This window comes from Alexandromys fortis, unplaced genomic scaffold (assembly GCF_014885135.2).
Source record: "Alexandromys fortis isolate MF-2015 unplaced genomic scaffold, M_Fortis_MF-2015_v1.1 scaffold_16, whole genome shotgun sequence".
NCBI classification, from domain to species: Eukaryota; Metazoa; Chordata; class Mammalia; order Rodentia; family Cricetidae; genus Alexandromys; species Alexandromys fortis.
Window position 1 is genome coordinate 13,262,617 of NW_026067893.1, and position 21,546 is coordinate 13,284,162.

The 21,546-nt window shown below is 43.5% G+C and overlaps 2 protein-coding genes across 2 annotated transcripts in view; one reads left to right on the forward strand and one right to left on the reverse strand.

Moving 5' to 3' along the window:
• The window catches only part of Borcs7 (BLOC-1 related complex subunit 7), a 172,979-nt gene that overhangs the window by 121,359 nt on the left and 30,074 nt on the right, over positions 1 to 21,546 (reverse strand). The window lies entirely within an intron of this gene.
• Positions 107 to 21,546, forward strand: part of Arl3 (ADP ribosylation factor like GTPase 3) — a 56,316-nt gene continuing 34,876 nt past the window's right edge. Inside the window, exons 1-2 of the mRNA XM_050146564.1 lie at positions 107 to 242; positions 18,228 to 18,371. Of these exons, the coding sequence (XP_050002521.1) occupies positions 240 to 242; positions 18,228 to 18,371 (147 nt within the window). The 5' untranslated portion in view covers positions 107 to 239. The remainder of the gene's footprint in view (positions 243 to 18,227; positions 18,372 to 21,546) is intronic.

Genomic DNA, 21,546 nt, shown 5'->3' on the forward strand with positions numbered 1-21,546 from the left:
TCGCTCGCCAGCCTGCCGCAGCCTTCCGCCACTCCCAAGACCGCCTGCGCAGTGGGCGGGCGCTTTGGCGCGCTTGCGCACTTTGGGTGAAGAGGAGCAGAACCCCGCCCCATCCCGCTACTCTGCTCCTTCGCTGTGCGTGCGAGGGACGTCAGGGGCGGTGCCGCAGCAGTTACCCCTGGTAACGGGGGAGGCAGAAGGAGGAGGAGGCGGAGGCGGAGGAGGGACTCGGCTTGAGGATGGTGAGTGTGGGGGGTCCCCGGTCTCTCTGTTCTGGCCAGTCACCCCGATCCTGTCCCCAGGCCCAGGGCGGGGCGCTGCGCTTAAAGCTAAGGGGGACGTAGGATGGCGCTCGCCTGGCTCTGTAGGGTTCTAGATCGGTTTCGGGGGCGAAGGGGGAACCCCAAAGGTGGGCCCTGGAGGGAGGCCTAGGCCTGGGGAAGAAGGAGGGAGGGATTTGCGATGAATCGAAGGCTTGGGGAAGGGACTTGCGGAGTGCTTCGCTGGCGGGGAAGGAACCTGGGTTCCATCATCATTCTGGCCACTGGAATGAGGGCGGCTCCGGGGAGCTGCGGAGATCAGGCCAGGCACACAGGCTTAGATCTTCCTGCGAGTCGAACTCTCGGCGCCTCGGGACTGTGGGGTCCGCCCGAGACCCGGCCAGAAGTGGAATAGGCGCGGTGTAGTGTCTTTGAGATCACCCTGGCGGCACTAGGGACTTGTAACCTAGCTTTCCTAGATGCTCGCGTCCCTGAGTGAGGTGTGTAGGGAATAAGTCCCAAGACAAAAAGAGGTACTGCTGGGAATGGATGCCTGATTTCAGGTCTCCGTGGTAGGTGCGCTCCTGCAGCCCCAACTTAATCTCTGAAAGTTCCGCAAGGTCTAATGGCTGTTGATAAGCATTTATTCCATGTTGATAGAAGCAAACTAGCCTCCCGTGTCCTAGCATTTCCTTCAAACTTGTTGCAGCGTCCTTTTGCATGTGGCCACACGAAAGGTCTTCGTCCCAGTAAGGTCCCCCAAACTAAAAAGAATGAGAAACTATAGAGAATGAGCATCAATTTGGAGCAAGCCTTTTCTCCGTTAGCCTTAAAAAATTAAGGTTTCACCAACTTTTAAGTTACAGTATGTTACAGATTTAACTGGAGACACTCCGTTTCTTGTTGATTCTTTGAATTATATTATTTTATTTAATGTGTATGAGTATTTAGCCTGCATGTATGCTTTTGTACCACGTGTGTGCCTGCTGCCTGCAGAGGCCAGAAGAGGGCTTTGGTTGCCTGGAATTGGAGTTAGAAATGGCTGGGAGCCACCGCCACCATGTGGATGCTGGGAAGTGCATACTGTTCCCCTGGAAGACCGTCAGTACTGCTGAGCATCCATCTAGCCCTCCTTACCCATTTGTATGCGGTGGAGGGAGAGTAAAAATATAGGTAAGGGGAAATGAATATCTTTAGCGCTAGTCAAAGAAAACTTGATTTCAAGACATTTAGAGCAGGTTGGCTGGAAGATATTGAACTACTTCTGTTGACTTAAGAAGGCCAGGCTATAGCTCAGTTGGTAGAGGTTTGCTTAGTAGGCATGAAGCCCTGCATACAAGGGGATGTGACAGTGCCACCTGTCATCCCAGCACTCCAGAGATGGAAGCAGGAGGATCCAAAGTTCAAGGGCTACATAGTGATTTCCAGGCCAGCCAGGGATACATGAGACCTGGTCTCAAAAAAGAAGAAAATAAATGTCCAGGAGGAAAATTACACATCTACTTTTGGTCAGGTTTTTTGTTTGTTTTTGTTTTGTTTTTCAAGACAGGGTTTCTTTGTGTAGCCTTGGCTGTCCTAGAACTAGCTCTGTAGACCAGGCTAGCTCAAACTCATGGTCAAATTATTGAACAAATGAATTTTGACAAAAAAGAATCAGTTTACACTGTCAAATTGTTAAGTAGAATTATTTAATCTAAGGTTGTCAAACACATTTCATACTTGTTACATTTGCAGTTATTTCTAACCTCAGGCTAAACAGATTTTAACAAATGTTTTCTTTTTATTATTTATACATGAGCTGCCCATTTAAAGGCTAAGCTTATCTTAACAAATGAATACATATATAAATATTTACACAGAAAATAAATGGATTTGTGAAAGTGGCCATGGCAGCTCATACCTTTAACCTCAGCACTTGAGAGGTAGAAAGAGGAACACAAATTCAAGGCCATCCTGGGCTACATGAGACTCTGTCTCATAATAAATAGATAATTTTAAAATTAATGAAAATCGGGAGAATGGCTCAGAGGTTACGAGCACCGGCTACCCTTCCAGAGGTCCTGAATTCAATTCCCAGCAACCATATGGGGACTCACAATCATCTATAATGAGATCTGTTGCTCTCCTTTGGCATGTAGTCATATATAATAAAGAAATCTAATAAATCTTTTTTTGAAAAATTAATGAGAATAATTAGAACTGCAGTTAAAAAGGCCTGCCAGTCTGTGTGTGGCGTGGTGCATGCCTCTAATCCCAGTCCTCTAGATGCTACATTAAGAGGATCACCATGAGTTAAGAGGCCATCCTGGGCTGCTACCTTTAGTTCCAGGTCAGCCTCAGCTAGGGAGACCCTGCCCCAACTGCCGTCCTCTTAAAAGAAAGAGCCACGTGCCAAAACAAGAGAAAATGAGATTTGTTATAAATGAGAAACATGAGGAGGTGCCTTACTTTGTTCAGTTTATCAGTTGAGTGGACTGTATCATTTTATGATTACTTAATTTACAGTTATAGGTCATAATAAGTGAACCACTGCTCGTATTTCTAGATGCAGATTGCCTCTGTATGTAAGTGTATAACAAATTGACAGTATTGTTGGATATCACTAAAGTATTCAATGTTCAAAATTAAATTTATATGTATATGTCTTAGTGTTTTGCCTGAGAACATGTCTGTGCACTCTGGGCTCTGGGCATCCCTGGTGCCCAGGAAGTCAGAAAAGGGCATTGGAGCCACTGTGTGGGTGTTGAAAACTGAACCCCAGTCCTCTGCAAGAGCATCAAGTGCTTTTTTAAATCATATCATGCATGTATATGTATCACATGAGTTTATGAAATCTTTCAGAAATCAGAAGGCTTCAGATCCTTTGGACCTGGAGTTATAGATGGTTGTGAGCTGTGGGTCCTGGGAATGAAACCCAGGTCCTCTGTGGGAGGAACAAGTGCTCTCAACCACTGAGCCATTTCTCCAGCTCCAAAGTAAATTTAAATATTTTGTTGGATTTACTCATTTTATTTGATGTGTATTTTGCATGTGTGTATGTGCACCACGTATCCTTGCTAACCTCAGAGGTCAGAAGAGAGCATTGTCTCCCCTAGCACTGGAGTTACAGATGGTTGTGAATGACCGCGTGGGTGTTAGGACTAAGCCAGGTCCTCTGCAGGAGTAACCTGTGCTCTTAACTGCTCAGCCATCTCTCCAGCCCAAAGAGATTTTTAAAAGTAAACAATAAGCAGCTAAGATTGTGCCCTGTGGTGGTGCACACCTTTAATTCCAGCACTCGAGAGTCAGAAGCAGGTGGTTATCCAAACTAGAGGCCAACCTGGTCTACATAATGAGTTTCAGGCTAGCCGAGGCTACATTGTAAGACCCCCTCCATCGAGAGGGCGAGCAGGGAGGGAGGGAGGGAGGGAAGCTATGATAAATTAGTTGAGATTGTTTGAATTTACAAATCCAATTTTTTTTCTTTCTTCCAAAGTGTAAGTTATTCTTAGAACTGACAGGGGAACCCTGGGTTTAAATGGTCAATGTCATGATTAAGTGTGTCACATATAATATCCCATGAGTCCTATGGATAAGGGTACCATTGAAAAGTGAGCTATGCCCTAGTGGCACATCCCTCTAATCCCAGCACTTGGGATTCAGGTGGTCTCTGTGAGTTCAAGGTCAGCCTGGTCTACATAGCAAGTTCTAAGACAGCCAGGGCTACATAGTGAAACTGTGCCTCCATAAATAAATAGAGAGAAAAGAAAAAAGTGAGCTGCGTATGTTTTAAATTCCAGCTGTGACTAATTTATTTTTTCTTTTTAAATTTGAGCGACTAAAACAAAAGTATTCTGGGCTACCCTGAACATTTAGGGTCAGCTGTTTTACCTGGCTTAGGATCACATTTTATTTAATTATTTTATTTTATATGTATGAGTGTTTTGCCTGCCAGAAGAAGGCGCTGGATTTTCTGGAACTGGAGCTATGAATGATTCTAAGTCACTATCTGTCTTCTGGGAATGGGACCTAAGTCCCTACAGGAAAGAGTGCAACAAGGACTGGAGAGATGGCTCAGAGGTTACAAGCACTGCCTGCTCTTCCAGAGGTCCTGAGTTCCAATTCCTGGCAATGACATGGAAGCTCACAACCATCTATAATGAGATCTGGTGCCCTCTTCTGTCATGCAGGCAGAATACTGTATAAATAATAGTAAAAAATAAATTAATTAAAAAAAAAAAAAAAAGGAAAGGGCAACTAGTGCCCAAACGGCAACGCCGTCTCTCTGGCCTTCGCTGGGGTCTAGGCAAGTGCCCTACCATTCTTGATAAGACACAAGATGATGGTAATTTGGCACATACTAATCTCCTGATCGCTGTTATTTACCATGAACTCAATTCAGCAGTTATTTACGGGCTACTTCCTACTTACATGTAATTATCATACACATACAACTTTTGATGAGTGTTTCCATATTTATATTTTTGTAGGATCAGAAAATAGTAAGTGAAAAAATGAAGTTTTTAAAAAAGGAACTGCAAAGATGGTTCAGCAGTTAAGTAGTGCACCTGCACACGTGGGCAAAATATTCCTACACATAAAATTAAAAGATAATAGCTGGACAGGAGTGGCCCAGGAGGCAGAGGCAGGTGGATCTCTGAGTTGAAGACCTGACTGGTCTACAAAGCAAGTTCCAATACCCAGAGTTACACAGAGAAATCCTGTCTTGAAAACCGAATAATAGTAGTAGTAATAGTAATAATAATAATAAAGAAATGAGCTGGAGGGATAGCTCAGCAGTTAAAGTGAGCTTACCATTCTCTCAGAGGACCCAGGTTCAGTTCCCAGCACCCAACTACCCAGCAGCAGCACACAGCCACACAACAGCTGTATACAGCCACACAACAGCTCTACACAGCCATACAACAGCACACACAGCCACATAACAGAACACACAGTCACACAACAACTGTACACAGCCACATAACAATCACACACAGCCACCTCTAACTCCAGTTCCAGGGGATCTGACACCCTCTTTTGAGCTCTGCAGCTTTATGCAAATGTTGTGCCCATCTGTATACTCGGGCTTAAAACATACACATAAAATAAATGGTTTTCCTCCCTTAATCCCAGCACTCGGGAGGCAGAAGCAGGTGGATCTCTGTGAGGTTGAGACCAGCCTGATCTACAGAGTGAGTTCCAGGACAGGCTCCAAAGCTACAAAGAAACCCTGTCTCTAAAAACAAATAAACAAATAAAGAAACATGTTTCTCTCTAAAGAAAGAAGATGCACCATAGTTACCCATCGCGGCTCACTCCTGGAGCTCGATGAAGAAAGACTGAGTTTACGACCAACCTGGACAAGTGCGCCCTCCCCTGAAATAAAAATGTTCTTAGGAAGACAGGGGCCTGGTTCAGTGGCTCTGTTCTCGCCTAGGCTGTTCAAGGATCAATCCCTGGTTTGTTTGTTTGTTTGTTTTTATTGTTATTGCTTTCTTTGAGACAGGATTTCTCTGTAGCCTTGACTGTCCTAGAACTCACTACGTAGACCAGGCTGGCCTCAAACTCACAAAAATCCTCATGCCTCTGCCTCCCGAGTGCTGGTGTTATTCAAGGTGAGCACCACCACACCTAGCTTATCTCTAGTATATGCACACCTGTTCTCTCTCTCTCTCTCTCTTTCTCTCTCTCTCTCTCTCTCTCTCTCTCTCTCTCTCTCTCTCTCNCTCTCTCTCTCTCTCTCTCTCTCTCTCTCTCTCTCTCTCTCTCTCTCTCTCTCTCTCTCTCTCTCTCTCACACACACACACACACACACACAGACATGGACACACACGGACACACACCTGCACACACGCCCCCACCCCCTCCCACACACTGTCTCAAAAGGAAAGAAAAGAAAATACAGTACTGGCAGTGTTCATCCCCAGCTCTATACATTTTTTAAAAAAACATTTAAACCACTGTTTTAGGTGGCTTCTTTGTGCCCTACCTTACAGCATCACCTTATTTAGCCCTCTTCATGTTTCTCAACAGATTTTTGTCATTTTCTCCATGAAATCGTGGTGAGGGTTCCTCACATAGGGCAGCTGAGTTCAGGCCTCCGCTGGGAGGGACTCACTCGTCTGAGGACTTCCCTCTTGTGTCCCTCAGGAACAATCTTTGTATCTATTTAGTGGGAGAGTGGTAAGAAAGACAGCAAAGTTTGAGTGTTGATGGGCTGGCTCAGTGGGCGAAGGGGCTTGCCACCCAGCCTTATGACCCGTACTGGATCCCCAGGACGCATTAGTGGAAGGAGTGTGCCGATTCTACTAGCTTCCTGCTGACTTCACAGGCACGTTGTCCTAAGCACATACCCTTACATACACACATGAAAGAAGTAAGCAAATACAATTTTAGAATATAGTTGCAAAAAAGAAGACAGACTTCCAGATGTTCCCATCACTCGGATCCTTAAGAGGTGAGATGGGACTGAAATTGTCCCGTTTAAGCTAGTCAGGCAGGGCCTGTGCTCAGCCACATAGTGGCTCCGGTATTCAAATCTCAGCTACTCCTCATAGCCGTACGTGGTTTCCATATTTCCACACATTCCTCTAGCCCCCCTCCCCACTCAGGTTTTTTGAGTGACCAGTTTGTGTCTTTGGAGTCAGAGCACCATGCCTCTGCCACGCGCTGAGTGTGCACAGATGGGGGCATAGATTTCTGTGGTCCAAGCTGGGTGTGGTGGTGCAGACCTGTAACGCCAGCACTGCGAGGCAGAGACCAGGACCCTGAGGGCCACATGAGAGATCTGTCAGAAAAAAAAGGAATAAACTCTACAGTCCAGAGCACATCTCTTTGTGATCTGGCTGTGGAAGAGTTTGTTTAAATGTTTTGCGGCTGAGTCAGAGTGCTTCTGTCCCCGCCCCCCAGAGCACAGATAACTTGTGCATGCCCAAGCTGGCAGCACATGCATACCATTGGCTGGAGTTCTTGTTTCTCACTCCCTGTGTGCAGTGTCTTGGGAGTTAAACCCTACATAGAGATCACGTCTCTTCTGCTCATTCTTCTGCTTGGAGAACATTATAGGTGTTAACGACAGTTGAATGAATGACTGTTTGGGTCAAAATTACACTGTAAAACATGAATTTCATTGTCTTTATACTGTAAACCCATCCCCGTCGTAAATTAACTTTTAATGACTGCGTCGTTTCATTTGCCACTTAAAGCATCGCATGGAGACTCGCAAGCGCAGGGCGGAGTCGCTCTGCTCTCTTCATTTAGCTTCTTAAATCCGCTTACTCTGTACCTTTCGGCCAGAACCCTGCTACTATAAATATCCTCTTCCCTGTTGAGCGAGCCCTGGTAATCCTGTGACCCCCGTCCTGGGTGCTTGGGCTGATTCAGTGCGTTGTTGAACCAGCACTTGTGTTCCCAGGGCCGAGCTTGAGATGCCATCTATCGCTTTACTGGAGGGAAGAGATTTTAGCTGAACTTTCTCTCTGTGTCATTTCATTTATGGGGGAAGCAGCTGATGTTACTGCCTAATAAGGAAGATTGTTCGTTAGGAATTAAAAGTATATGGGGCTGGAGAGATGACTCAGTGGTTAGGAGCACTGACTGCTTTTCCAGAGGACCCGGGGTTCAATTCCCAGCACACACATAGCAGCTCACAACTGTCTGTAATTCCAGTTCCAGGGGACCTGACAGGAAGCAGAGGCAGGTTCCCTGTGGAGGCCACTGATACATACTTAGTTCCAGGCCAGCTAGGGCTACATAGTGAACCCCCTCTCAAAACAAAACAAAATAAGTAAAGGACGGACGAGAGATGAAGCTGGCGGTACCATGCCTGCCTGACATGTGCGGAGCAGCCCTGGTCGAGCCCTCGCCATGAGGGCAAAGTTCTTTCACTTCAGTGGGATGCTGCAACAGAGATCCATGTTCTTGCCTTAATTGTCAGTTTCAGATATTATGAGTAGGCAAGAAAAACTTGGTCTCCAGGCAACAGCATATGTATCTGGTGACTCCTTGTTTAGGATCTAATTTTTGATTTTTAATTACGTGGATGAGTGTATTCCTCTTGGAGTTACACGCAGTCTGAAGCCACCCACATCGGTGCAGAAGCAGGATGTTCTCTCAGCTCTGACCCACCTCTCTTGCCCTAGTCAGAGATTTCTTTCTTTGTTGTTTTGGTTTTGGTTTTTCGAGACAGGGTTTTTCATCAGCTATGGAGCCAGTCCTAGAACTCGCTGTGTGGACCAGGCTGGCCTCGAACTCACAGAGATCCACCTGCCTCTGCCTCCTGAGTGCTGGGATTAAAGGCGTGCACCACCACCACCTGGCTATTTGGTGTTTTCATAGCGAGGAAGCTCTTGATGAAAAACTGAAAATGCTAATTTTAAGCTTTATAAATAATATAATATTTTCTATAAAAAGATGACAGACTCTTCCTTGACAGTTTCTACACTGGGGGTAATGCATGAACGTTTTACTTGTGGCATTTAATGTGTTAATTTGATAAATTCCCATTTTTGAGTGTATTTTAAAGGAAGGAATGGTTTCAGTATAGCTTATAAAAATCGAGACACAACTTTGTTTAGATGTTAGTTATGAATGCCTCGTACAGTGTCCCAGCCTCTCTATTGTGTCTGTTTTTTCTGAAACAGCTAGTCTATACTCTGAGGCTCTCTGTTCAGGTTCTTTTAAAAGTTTAATGAAGGCCAAATATTTTAGCCAATAATAACATAAAGATGGCCTGAAGAAGGAATGGAATTGAAGTGGCCAGGGCAAAAGGAGATGAAAATAGAAGCAAAACTATGTCCTTCCTTAAATAACAACAAAAATACTGCTTGTCGTTTGTTAGTTTCAGATTTGTTCAGTTTCTGCCCTAAACCTTTTGGCATAACATTTGTCTGTCTTAGACTAAATTTTCCATTTTAAGGCTGAAAAAAACCGAGGCGTAGAGAAGTTAATGTGGTCCTCAGCAGGACAGCACAGAGGCCACAAAGGAAGCAGCCAGGGTGGTGCTAATCCGCCTGCTTACTCCATGTCATTGTCCAAATACCTAACTGCTGAGAATTGGTTCACAGAAATATGATTTGATCTCCATCAACAAACTGGCTTGAATCCTTGCCTGGTGCAATGTAACAAGCAAACACAATCATTTTATGTAATTCTAATTTTTTTATTTTATTTTATTTTTTGAGACAGGGTTTCTCTGTAGCTTTGGAACCTTTCTGGAACTCACCCTATAGACCACGCTGTCCTCAAACTCACAGAGATCCTTCTGCCTGTCTCTGCCTCCCAAGTGCTGGAATTATAGGAATGCATATTGGTAGTCAATAGAGTTTCACAGTAGCCCTGAATGGAGTATAACAGGTTTATTTATGTGGGGATAAATTCACAGAAAGGGTAGTGGTCTGCATGCAGTCCTCAGCATGTGCTGGGAATACCTCCCCCTTTTGTCTAAATAAGAGAGTTCTAAGCCTAGTACAAAACTATATACAATAATAACAAATATCAAGTATTGTCCAGGGAAAAGAAGGGAAAAAACATACATAAAAATTAGAATTACAACCAGCATGAACAACATCAAACAAGAAACCAATGCTAAATGTTTCAATAGTTATCCTATCCTAAAGAATCTAAGTATTATATTTAAAATGGCTTGGCTAACTCATGAGAGGACAGTAACTACGATTATCTAGTCTTCAACCCCATCAACGACATGAAAAGGGAAATAATACTACCTGAGTAAACAGGTAGTAGAATCAAGCAACTTCTAAAAGGTGCAAGAAATGGCAGAGATAACCGGCTACCTGGGCAATCACCCCAAGTCTCATTTGCAACACTGGGGCAACCAACTTTGGCTGAGGCCTAGAGTAACTGACAGACCGTTTTTAGAGGCAGGAAAATTTGAAAAACTGTCTTATCCTGTCTTGGCAAGGTTTGCCAGTCTTTTTGCTTGTATCCTGCTTGTCCAGTCTGGACACTGCATTTTGTCAGTGGTAGAGGCAGGGACAGTTCTTTGCCCAAAGGCCAGTTTTGCCAAGAAGAAAACAAGCTCCAAGTGGAGTGTCTTCAGTGCCCAACATTCTCTAGGGAATAGATTGGTGCTGCCAGGAGCAATTGTGTCTCATGGCAACAGAATTCTAAATTATTTAAATGCCATCTTCTACAGTTCTTTGAAGTGTTTGAAGATTATTGATCTATGCAGAATACAATCTCTATGTATCTTAAAAACCTGATTAGTCTAAATATAAGTATGACAAACATGGATGGCTGTTGACGTGTAATTCTTAATACCTATAAGGCTTTATATTAAAAAATTAAGCCATCTTTAAGCAAATATGCAGCAAATGAGGACAATGACCTTATAAATGTAAACAGTATATAAATATCTTGATCAGAGGTAGAAATGGATAGTGCAACATGATAAAATATATCCTAAAAATGCATCAATATACAAAATATCTTAAGCAGAGGTAGAAACATGCATGTGTATAATATGACAAAATAACTTTGCATAGGTGCACAAATATTGTAAACAGAAATAGGAGCATATTCAATATAACAATATAATTTCAATTTGTATCAATATACAAAGAATCTATACCAATGCAAATTGTCTACAAATAATAGCTCATAAGTAATCTCACTAGTACTCACTATTATTAGTGTGAGTAAGCTCACACTAATCTATTATCCCATCCATCCCCCCCCTTTTTTTTCCAAGAGAGATCCCTGAGTCTACTTTATTTCCAACCCTATACCACTTATAACTAACCCCTAATAATATCCCTATTCCTGAGGACAAACTTTGCTAGGAGAGGGGACATCATTTTCTAGAATTACTTACAACTATCATGGAGATCCTGTAAAACTAAAATGATGGTTAAGTTTCAAGATCACTGTCGGGCACAATTGAAGATAGTCTGAGTAGTCAGTAGGGTTTTTCTGAAGTTCTTATTTGAAATTCTGGTCAGAACCTTGTAAGAAGGTGCACTATCTCAGCTAGCCAATTTGGAATCATCTTGAGCAGTTTGTAACACAAAACCAATCTTAAAATGGTGCCATCAGCATAGTGGCATCATATCAACCAGGTAGAACTGTTATTGTGGGGCCCCATCTTCTTCCTGGAGGCTTTAAAGATTACTGTAGGAAAATTTATTGTTGATTGTAAAAAACTTAGACATTATTTATATAGACATATATTCAAAGAAAGGTACCATGGAAACAAAAATAGGTATGGAGAGAAGTAAAAAATTTTTTGTCATGTGTATGAGTGTCCATTTTTTTGTTATTTATTTATTTATTTATTAAAGATTTCTGCCTCCTCCCCGCCACCGCCTCCCATTTCCCTCCCCTTCCCCCAATCACGTTCCCCTCCCTTGTCAGCCCGAAGAGCAGTCAGGGTTCCCTGCCCTGTGGGAAGTCCAAGGACCACCCACCTCCATCCAGGTCTAGTAAGGTGAGCATCCAAACTACCTAGGCTCCCACAAAGCCAGTACGTGCAGTAGGATCAAAAACCCATTGCCAGGCTGGAGAGATGGCTCAGAGGTTAAGAGAACTGGCTTCACTTCCAAAGGTCCTGAGTTCAATTCCCAGCAACCACATGGTGGCTCACAACCATCTGTAGTGAAATATGCTGCCCTCTTCTGGCCTGCAAGGACATATGCAGGCAGACTACTGTATACTTAATAAATAAATAAATAGATCTTTTTTTTTTAAAAAAAAAAACAAAACCATTGCCATTGTTCTTGAGTTCTCAGTAGTCCTCATTGTCCGCTATGTTCAGCGAGTTCGGTTTTATCCCATGCTTTTTCAGACCCCGGCCAGCTGGCCTTGGTGAGTTCCCAATAGAACATCCCCATTGTCTCAGTGTGTGGGTGCACCCCTCGCGGTCCTGAGTTCCTTGCTCGTGTTCTCTCTCCTTCTGCTCCTGATTTGGACCTTGAGATTTCAGTCCGGTGCTCCAATGTGGGTCTCTATCTCTGTCTCCTTTCATCGCCTGATGAAGATTAATATTCGGGAGGATACCTATATGTTTTCTTTGGGTTCACCTTCTTATTTAGCTTCTCTAGGATCACTAATTATAGGTTCAATGTCCTTTATTTATGGCTAGAAACCAAATATGAGTGAGTACATCCCATGTTCCTCTTTTTGGGTCTGGCTTACCTCACTCAGGATAGTGTTTTCTATTTCCGTCCATTTTTTTTTTGTTTTGTTTTTGTTTTGTTTTTCGAGACAGGGTTTCTCTGTAGCTTTGGAGCCTGTCCTGGCACTAGCTCTTGTAGACCAGGCTGGCCTAGAACTTACAGAGATCCGCCTGCCTCTGCTGGGATTAAAGGCGTGCGCCACCACTGCCCGGCTTCAGGAGCAATTTGTAATCCCCAATTAGATAAAACTTCTTTTACTTCTTCAAACATTCTTTCTAAAGTATCTACATTTTAATCATATAGCAAAATGTCATTTGTGTAATGGTATAAATTCGGGAAATTGCTTACATATTATTTCCAATGGCTGACTTACAAAATATTGGCACAGGGTAGGGCTATTCTCTGTGGGAGGATCCTCTTTTGATATATTTTAGTAGGCTGAGAATTATAATAAGTAGGCACCATGAAGACAAATTGTTCTCTGTCTTTTTCTTGTAAAGGTATAGTGAAGAAACAGTCTTTAAATCAATAACTATAAGAGGCCTTTCTTGAGGCAATATGGAAGACAAAGGAATTCCAGATCATAGAGGGTGCATTTGTTGAATCACCTTATTCCTTCGTTGTGTGCCTGCATGCCAGAAGAGGGCACCAGGTCTCATTATAGATGGCTATGAGCCACCATGTGGTTGTTGGGAATTGAACTCAGGACCTCTGGAAGAGCAGTCAGTGCTCTTAACCACTGAGCCATCTCTCTAGCTCCCAGATTTCTTTTTAACGACAAATACAGGATAATCCCAAGGGCTGGTCGATTCTTCAATACGCCGAGCATCTAGTTGCTTTTGTACTGGCTGTTCTAAAGCCTGCAGTTTCTCTATTGTTAAAGGCCATTGATTAACCCATATAGGTTTCTTAGTTAACCATTTTAAAGGTAGGGCTATTGGTACCTCAGAAGGTTTGCTAGTTGTTTTGTGTTTTTGTACTGCCTGAATGGTTGGTGACTTTTATTTTTTTGTAGTACCTTATAATATCCTTTCCAGAAACATGAGTTGGTTCATGTTCCACTTCTAAATGTTAATCTGGGTTTTCCGTTGCTACAACAAATCACAACCCCATAGATTCACTGCTCTATTACCCACATATGGCCTCTGCCTTCCTCTCTGGTCCTATGCATTCATCCCATCTCATGCTTTGTTTTGCTTGAGATAGAGTTCCAATTCCTAGGAATTGAAATCTGCCTCCTGAAGAGTCCAATTCTGATGCCAAGATTCTTTTTTTTTTAAGATTTATTTATTTATTATGTACACAGTGTTCAGCCTCCATGTAATCCTGCAGGCCAGAAGAGGGCACCAAATCTCATTACAGATGGTTGTAACCTCTGAGCCATCTCTCCAGCCCCAATGCCAAGATTCTTTAGTAATAATAGTCACATTTGCACCCGTGTCCAGTGATCCTTCAATTACAAAGTTATTTGCACTCTCAGCTTTGGTCTGTGATAATTTATAGAAGTCTGCCAAAATATATATTTCCTTTTCCTTTTATTTATTTTTTTTGTTGCAGAGAAATCTTAGACTATCATGCTCTAATGCAATTCTTTTTTTTATATTTCCTTTTTCTATTGGAATTTTTGATTCATCCTCCATGTTTATTCTACTATCATCCAGAGCAGTGTGGTTTTTTTTACCATAGTCACTGAATTTTCTAATTTTCCCAAAGAAGCATGTCCTCCACAGTGACTAGGAATGACTGGACCATGCTTGACCTGGGAGCCTGTGAGAGTCCCCCAAGGAGTTTCCCCGATGGTAACAATTTGCCTTGTTTGTCTCTTGTTGATCTACATTCACTGGTCCAGTGTCGACCTTTGCCACATCTTCTGCATAACCCAGAAGGTTGAGCCTTCTATTTTTCTCATTCCCAGAGGAAACGTTTCTTCTAGGAATACCATGTCTACAATCCCTTCTCAGATGTCCTATTCTACCACAATTAAAACATTTGGCATTTTGATGTCTCTTCATACCTTTGGAAATTGCTTCTCCTACCCAAGCCTCAGTGTTATAGTCAAATAACTCGACATTGTCTGTGTGCAGGGTCCATGCATGCATTGGTGCTGACCTGATCTTTAAAGGCCCAGCTGTCTTTTTGCATTTAAATTGGCATTCTCAAAAGCTAGAGATTCAATAAGTACTTGTCTAGCTTCTGGATCTGTTACCCCTGGTTGTACAGCTTTAGTTAATCTTTGTAAAGAGTCACTAAAGGGTTCTCTTGGGCCTTGTATGACCTTAGTATATGATTCAGTTCCTGCTTCTTGAATCCTGTCCCAAGCATTCAGGGCTGCTGTATGGCACAGGGACAAGATGTGTTCACTGTAAATAGCTTGACTGTTGCTCATCATAATGTCCCTCGCCAAGAATTTGATCTGTGATGAGATTTGGTGCCCTTTTCTGGCATGCAGGCAGAATATTGTATGCATAAATTTAAAAAAATCTTTTTAAAAACGTTTCTGGTTCTCATTCTGCACGTGTGATTCCAAGGTTTTAGTTTCCATTGATGACATCTCCTCGTCCTTAGATGTTATTTGGATGGCGTGTGGACTGCCTTCCTGGAGGAATATCCTATCTGCTAAATTTATCATAACTTTTTAACAGGTTTGATTGTGAATTTCAACAGTATGATCCTTTCAGATAATCTCCCAGTACCCTTTTGTAAGTTTTCATAACCCATTGGCATGGATTGAATTTTGCCTGTCAAATTAAGGTTATCGTTTACAATAATATGAATCCTTTCAGCTAGAGACTATCATTCCAATAAATTTCTCATTCTTTTTTTTCTTTCTTTTTTGTTTATTTGTTTGTTTATTGGTTTTTTGAGGCAGAGTTCCTCTGTAGCTTTGGAGCCTGTCCTAGAACTAGCTCTTGAAGACCAGGTTGGCCTCAAATTCCCAGAGATCCACCTGCCTCTGCCCGGCAAATTTCTCAGTCTTAACTCTGTTATCAAAACATTTCTTTAAGGATATAATATGGCCGGGCGGTGGTGGTGCACGCCCTTAATCCCAGCACTCGGGAGGCAGAGGCAGGCGGATCTCTGTGAGTTCAAGTCCAGCCTGGTCTACAAGAGCTAGTTCCAGGACAGGCTCCAAAACCACAGAGAAACCCTGTCTCGAAAAACAAACAAAAAAAAAGGATATAATATGAAGAACAAAGCTAATAGCTGCCATGACCACAAAAATATTTATACCAGGTAGGTCATATAGCTCTTGCAGAATTCCATCCATAGTAGAAACAAAAAGGTTGTTAAATTCCTGGATGGTGATACTGTCTTCCATTATCTTGGGGTTGGTTTACAATTTTCAAATTTATTTATTTATCTATCAAATTAATTTACCTCCATTATAATTTTCAGAAAATTGTTGTAGATGTAATAATCTTGATTGGCCAGCAGGTGTCACAGTTGTGGCAGTAAGGCAAGTCCTAGATCAGTACCTGAATTACCTGAGACTTAGAATTACTAACAAAAGCATTTAAATACTTAAGAGCAGCACACCTACATACGGAGAAGGTTTGAGTTATACAGAAGTTTAAAAAACCCAGAGCTTGCAGGCAGTCCTGAGCCGCGAGGTTAATGGCCAGAGCTAGGGCCAGGCGTTCAGGGATCCAAACTGACAATTCAAGCCTGTGTTCCACGTGCAGACTTAGGGCCGCTGCTCCTGGAGTCAGAGCTTGAGGGGGGGGTATAGTCTGAGCAGGGCCCGTTTGTTATTTCACAGTAGCCTGGAATGGAGTATGACAAAGGTTTGTTTATTTGGGGATAAACTCACAGAGAGAGTAGCGATCTGCAGTCCTCAGCATGCACTGGGAACTGGGTATCTTAAAGGCTACTAGCTGAAGGAGTTTCCACAGCACCCAGCATACAGAGGTGAATCCCACATCATGTACACCACCATCATCCAGCTGTAATTCTATTCTAAGACTCGGCTTGAAGACTCTGTCTAGGATCTTAGATTATAAACCCTTAAAACTGTGCTACCTTTTGATTCAGTCGTTTGTTTGTTTGTTGAGACCGGGTCTCACTACGTTGCTCTGGCTGTCCTGATACTCTCTCCGTAGACCCGGCTGGCCTTGAACTCACAGAAATCTGTCTGCCTCTGCCTCCTGGGTCCTGGGTTTATTAAAGGTGAGCACCAACACATCTGGTCCCTGATTCTTTTTGAACCATGTCTTATTGGGCTAGGACTGTCAGCTACAGGACAGAACAAATGAATAGCACATAAAATTTTCTATTAATAAGAAAGTAGGGCTAGGGACTGAGTGAATGTCAGTGTCATGGGCAAGGCCCTGGGTTCAGTGCCCACTAACCCCCCCCCCAAAAAAAGGGTTTGATGGAGAGATGGTTCAACATTTAAGAGCCCTGGCTGCTCTCGGAGAGGACCCAAGTTTGGTTCCTAGCAACCACAAAAATGACCTGGAAACTGTGGATCTGACTCCTGGCCTCTCATGTACCTGCATTCGTGTCCACATCCTCATGCACAGATACCCATGGGTGCACATAGTTAAGATAGTGTGTGATGCACACCTTTAATCCCAGCACAGCAGATCTCTTGAGTTCGAGGCCAGTCTGGTCTACAAAGTGAATTTCAGGACATCCAGAAAAACCCTATCTCAAAAAGCAAAATAAATAATAAAAAAGAATAATGTTTAAACACTGATTAAATCATGATCATGAATGTCTTTTATAATTCCCTAATGGTTATGTCTGATTTTTCATCTGGAAAACAGGGATTCTCTTTATTACACACCGACCCTGTAAAGATGAAGTCGTGAACACAAATTGAATCAAACAGAGCCTAAGTGTAGATTGCAGCTGCTGTTTCTTGCAGCCTATTTGTGTCTCTGCACAGCACCTTAGAAAGCACTTGGAGGCAGAGGCAGGTGGAGCTCTGTGAGTTCGAAGCCAGCCTGGTCTGTAGAGGGAGATCCAAGATGGCCAGAGATACACAGAGAAATCCTGTCTCAAAAAGCTTTAAAAAACAAACAAACAAAAAAAAAACAAAACTTTTTTTTTTTAAAGTGGCTAAACTTGTGATCTTACCATCATCCTAAAAACTAGGCTTTGGTCTGCATCACTTGGCCCTTTCTCCTCTGATCAACTCCCAGATGGCAGTCTTTAATCTCTATTAATAGCCAGCGTTCTCTTAGATCTACAGTGGGGCTCTATGAGCTTAAACCTCAGCACAATGTTCTTTGTAGTTTAAGCGTTTTTGCTGAGAATAGGCTTGGTCTGCCCACCTTAGTGGCCACTCTGTTTTCTGTCCTAATGTCACTCCCCCAGCACACAGAATCCTTGCCCTTCCTTTACTGTGTCACTTTGTGGGGGCAGTGCTTGCCACATAGTTCTCGAGAGTTCAGCAGGTTTTAGAACACTGACAGCGTTTGTGTGAGTTCTCTTGGCACAATCACCACCTCAGAGTCCTGTATTAAATTGGGCGAGTAATTCTAATATCTCTCTACGTGGCAGGAAGCTTCGCTCTGGTAGTGGGGAAATATGAGCAGTGACCTAGTTTGCTGTGATAAGTATTCTAGCTTAATTGTCCACCAAGGGCTTGAGGAACACGGATGGGTAGCACTTCACACTCGAGCAGAGCTGGGATGACGTAAGCCAGCCTGAAAGGGCGAGCAGGAGGACGCTGTTCCCACGCTTCTGCTAAGACTTGGAAGGAAGGAGCAAGTGGAACACATGGCATCAGAGTGGAAAGGAATGAGGCATCCACAACCGAGAACCTTATCAGGGAGTCACTCTGATGTCACTAACACCGCAGACACTGCCCCCGAGTAATCTGTCTCTTTCATGGTTGTCCAAGGGCTTGCTCTCTATTTTGCGCAAACTGAAAAGTGCACCAGACCAGGAGGTGCGGATCCTGCTCCTGGGCTTGGATAATGCCGGCAAGACGACTCTGCTGAAGCAGCTCGCATCGGAGGACATCAGCCACATCACACCTACACAGGTGAGCGCGCCCTCGGCTCCCAGTGCTGTCAGCCAGGGAAGGTGGAGATAGCCGTCCTGGTTCCCTGGCTGTGGCTGTGATCAAAGGCCCCGCCTGAAAGCAGCTGGAGAGAGAGTTGATGGTAGCTCACAGTCCCAGGTGATAGTCCATCATCACAGGGAAGTAAAGGCAGGAAACGAGGCAGGGGGTCACATCCACAGACAGGAGCAGAGAGAGACCAGGTGGTGGGGAGTGCCTCCTGTGCTGAGCCCCCTCCCTATGCCACACAGTGCAGGACCCACCAAACTCGGACCACAAAGGGCAGGCCTTCCCACCTCAGTCAGTGTGATCATAGCACACACACACACACACACACACACACACACACACACGCTCATAGGCCTACCTGATCAAGACAGTTCCTCATTGAGACTCTTCCTGGGGGGACTCTAGGATATGTCAAGAATATGTCAAGACGACTGTTAAACCATTACAGAAGCTGTGGGAGATAGAATTTATATATTGCTAATGTTTGTTTCTGAGAAAAGTCTATCTTATCTAAGAATAATCAGATTTCAAATACATACACAAGAAAGTCCATGCATGTGAAGTGGTTAGAACTGTCCAACTCACAGAGTCAGGAAAGAGGAGCAGGAGTGGTTACTGGAGCTGGGAATGGAACCGCAGGGAGCTTTGCCTGATATCAGAGCCGAGTTTTATACGATGAAAGCCGTGCTGGGGCTGGACGCAAACTGTGTAGATATACCTGATGATACCAAACTTTACATTTTAAAATTGTTAACCAAAAAAAAAAAAAAAAGGAAGAAGAAGAAATAAATGAAATGATTAGAGCTGCAGGCCTTTAATCCAACACTCAGGAAGCAGAAGCACAGTGAGTTCTAGGACAGCTCCAGTCCTAAGAGAGACCTTGTCCCAGAAATAAAGGTTAAAGGGTGTATTTTAGGCCATGTATATCCTACCACAATTTTAAGTCTTTATACACACGTCTCAATCATCTTTCTTAGGCCTAAATGACCATTACTTAGACAGCCTCCTACACTTTGTTTTTAACTGTGCTAAGGCTGGAACCCAGCGCACGGTACATGACTTAATTTCAAGAGTGGTGGTAAACGCATGTCACTGCAGCACTTGAAAGGCAGAGAAGGAAGAATCAGGAGTTTAAAACAATCTTTGACCACATAGTAAATTCTAGGTCAGCATGGGCTTCAGAAAGTGTCTCAAAAAGAGAAAAAGTTTTAGTCAGGCATGGTGGCAGTCATGTGTAGCTCAGACGCAGATGGAGGAGGATTCTAGTCGATACAGAGAGCTCCAGGGCACTGAGAGCCTGTCTCAAAGAAGCCAAAAATAAAATGAATAGGGCTGGAGAGACAGAGACGGTGCAATGGTTCAGAGCACTCAGGGTCTTTCTGAGGACCTGGATTCGGTTCCCAGCATCCACATGGCACCTCACAAGTGTCAGAACTCCAGTTCCAGGGCGTTTGTACCACCTTCTGGCCTCCATTAGCACCTACATATAAGTGTGCACATGGACTCCTGAAAGAACACAGTGGCCTGGCGGTGGTGGCTCACGCCTTTAATCCCAGCACTTGGGAGGCAGAGGCAAGCGGATCTCTGTGAGTTCGAGACCAGCCTGGTCTACAAGAGCTAGTTCCAGGACAGGCTCCAAAACCACAGAGAAACCCTGTCTCGAAAAACAAAACAAAAAAAAACAAAAAAAAAAAACAGTGCACGTAAATGAATTTTTAATTAATAAATGAAAGCCCTAGTCAAGGCTGGGTGTGGCTAAGTTGTAGAACACTTGCCTCAAATGTTTAAGGCCCAGCATCAAAACAAAAAAGAATTTATCTTTGGTTATGAAGTGGACACAAAGAAAGTATACAAGAAAAAATGAAAGGATGCTGGAGAGAGGGCTCATGGCTAAGGACACTGACTTGGTCTTGAGTTCAACTCCCAGCATCCACATGGAGGCTCACAACCATCTGAAACTCCAGTCCCAGGGATTCAGCGCACTCTGTGGCCTCTCTGGAGCTGCATGCATGTGATGTAAAGACATACGTGCAAGCAAAACACCCATACACACAAAAAATAAATAAAAATAAAATCTCGGGCTGGAGAGATGGCTCAGAGATTAAGAGCACTGACTGCTCAAATTGTTTGTCATAGCCAGAACCTGGAAACAGCCTAAATGCCCCCACCAAAGAATGGATAAGGAAAATGTGGTACATTTACACAATGGAGTACTACATAGCAGTAAAAAAGACATCTTGAAATTTGCAGGCAAATGGATGGAGCTAGAAAACATCATATTGAGTGAGGTAACCTAGACCCAGAAAGAGAGTTATCACGTGTACTTGCTCATACGTGGTTTTTAAACAAAAAGCAAAAAAAAAAAAACCAAAAAAAAAAAACCCAGCCTACAAATCACAATCCCAGAGAACCTAGACAACAATGAAGACCCTAAGAGAGACATTCGTGGATCTAATCTATATGGGAAGTAGAAAAAGACAAGATATCCTGAGTAAATTGGGAGCATGGGGGCCATGGGAGAGGGTTGAAGTGGAAGGGAGGGGAGCAGAGAAAAATGTAGAGCTCAATAAAATCAATTTAAAAAAAAAAAAGCACTGGCTGCTCTTCCAGAGGTCCTGAGTTCAATTCCCAGCAACCACATGGTGGCTCACAATCATCTGTAATGAGGTCTGGTGCCCTCTTCTGGCCTTCAGGCATACATGCAGACAGAACGCTCATACATAAAAATACACAAAAATAACATTAAAAAAAAAAGAATTAGTAGGCAGAGGCAGGCAGACCTCTATGAGTTCGAGGCCAGCCTGGTCCCCAGAGTGAGGGGCATGGACTCCTGAAAGTGCACAAGTGCACGTAAATAAACAAACCTGGTTTCCAGGACAGGCTCCAACTTGGGACCCTTCTGCCGCAGCTTCCCTAGTGCCGGGGTTACAGGCTTACGGCATGATGCCCAGTTATGTAGCAGTTTTTCAAATTTAAAAAGAAAAACTAAAACAAAACCTGGTTTGTTGGTTTTATTTTTATTTATTTTGTTAATTTGATTTGAGACAGGGATCCTCTGTGTATACTTGGCTATCCTGGAACTCAGCTCGCTCTATAGACCAGGCTGGCCTCAAACTCAGACCTTCCTGCCTCTGCCTCCCAAGTGCTG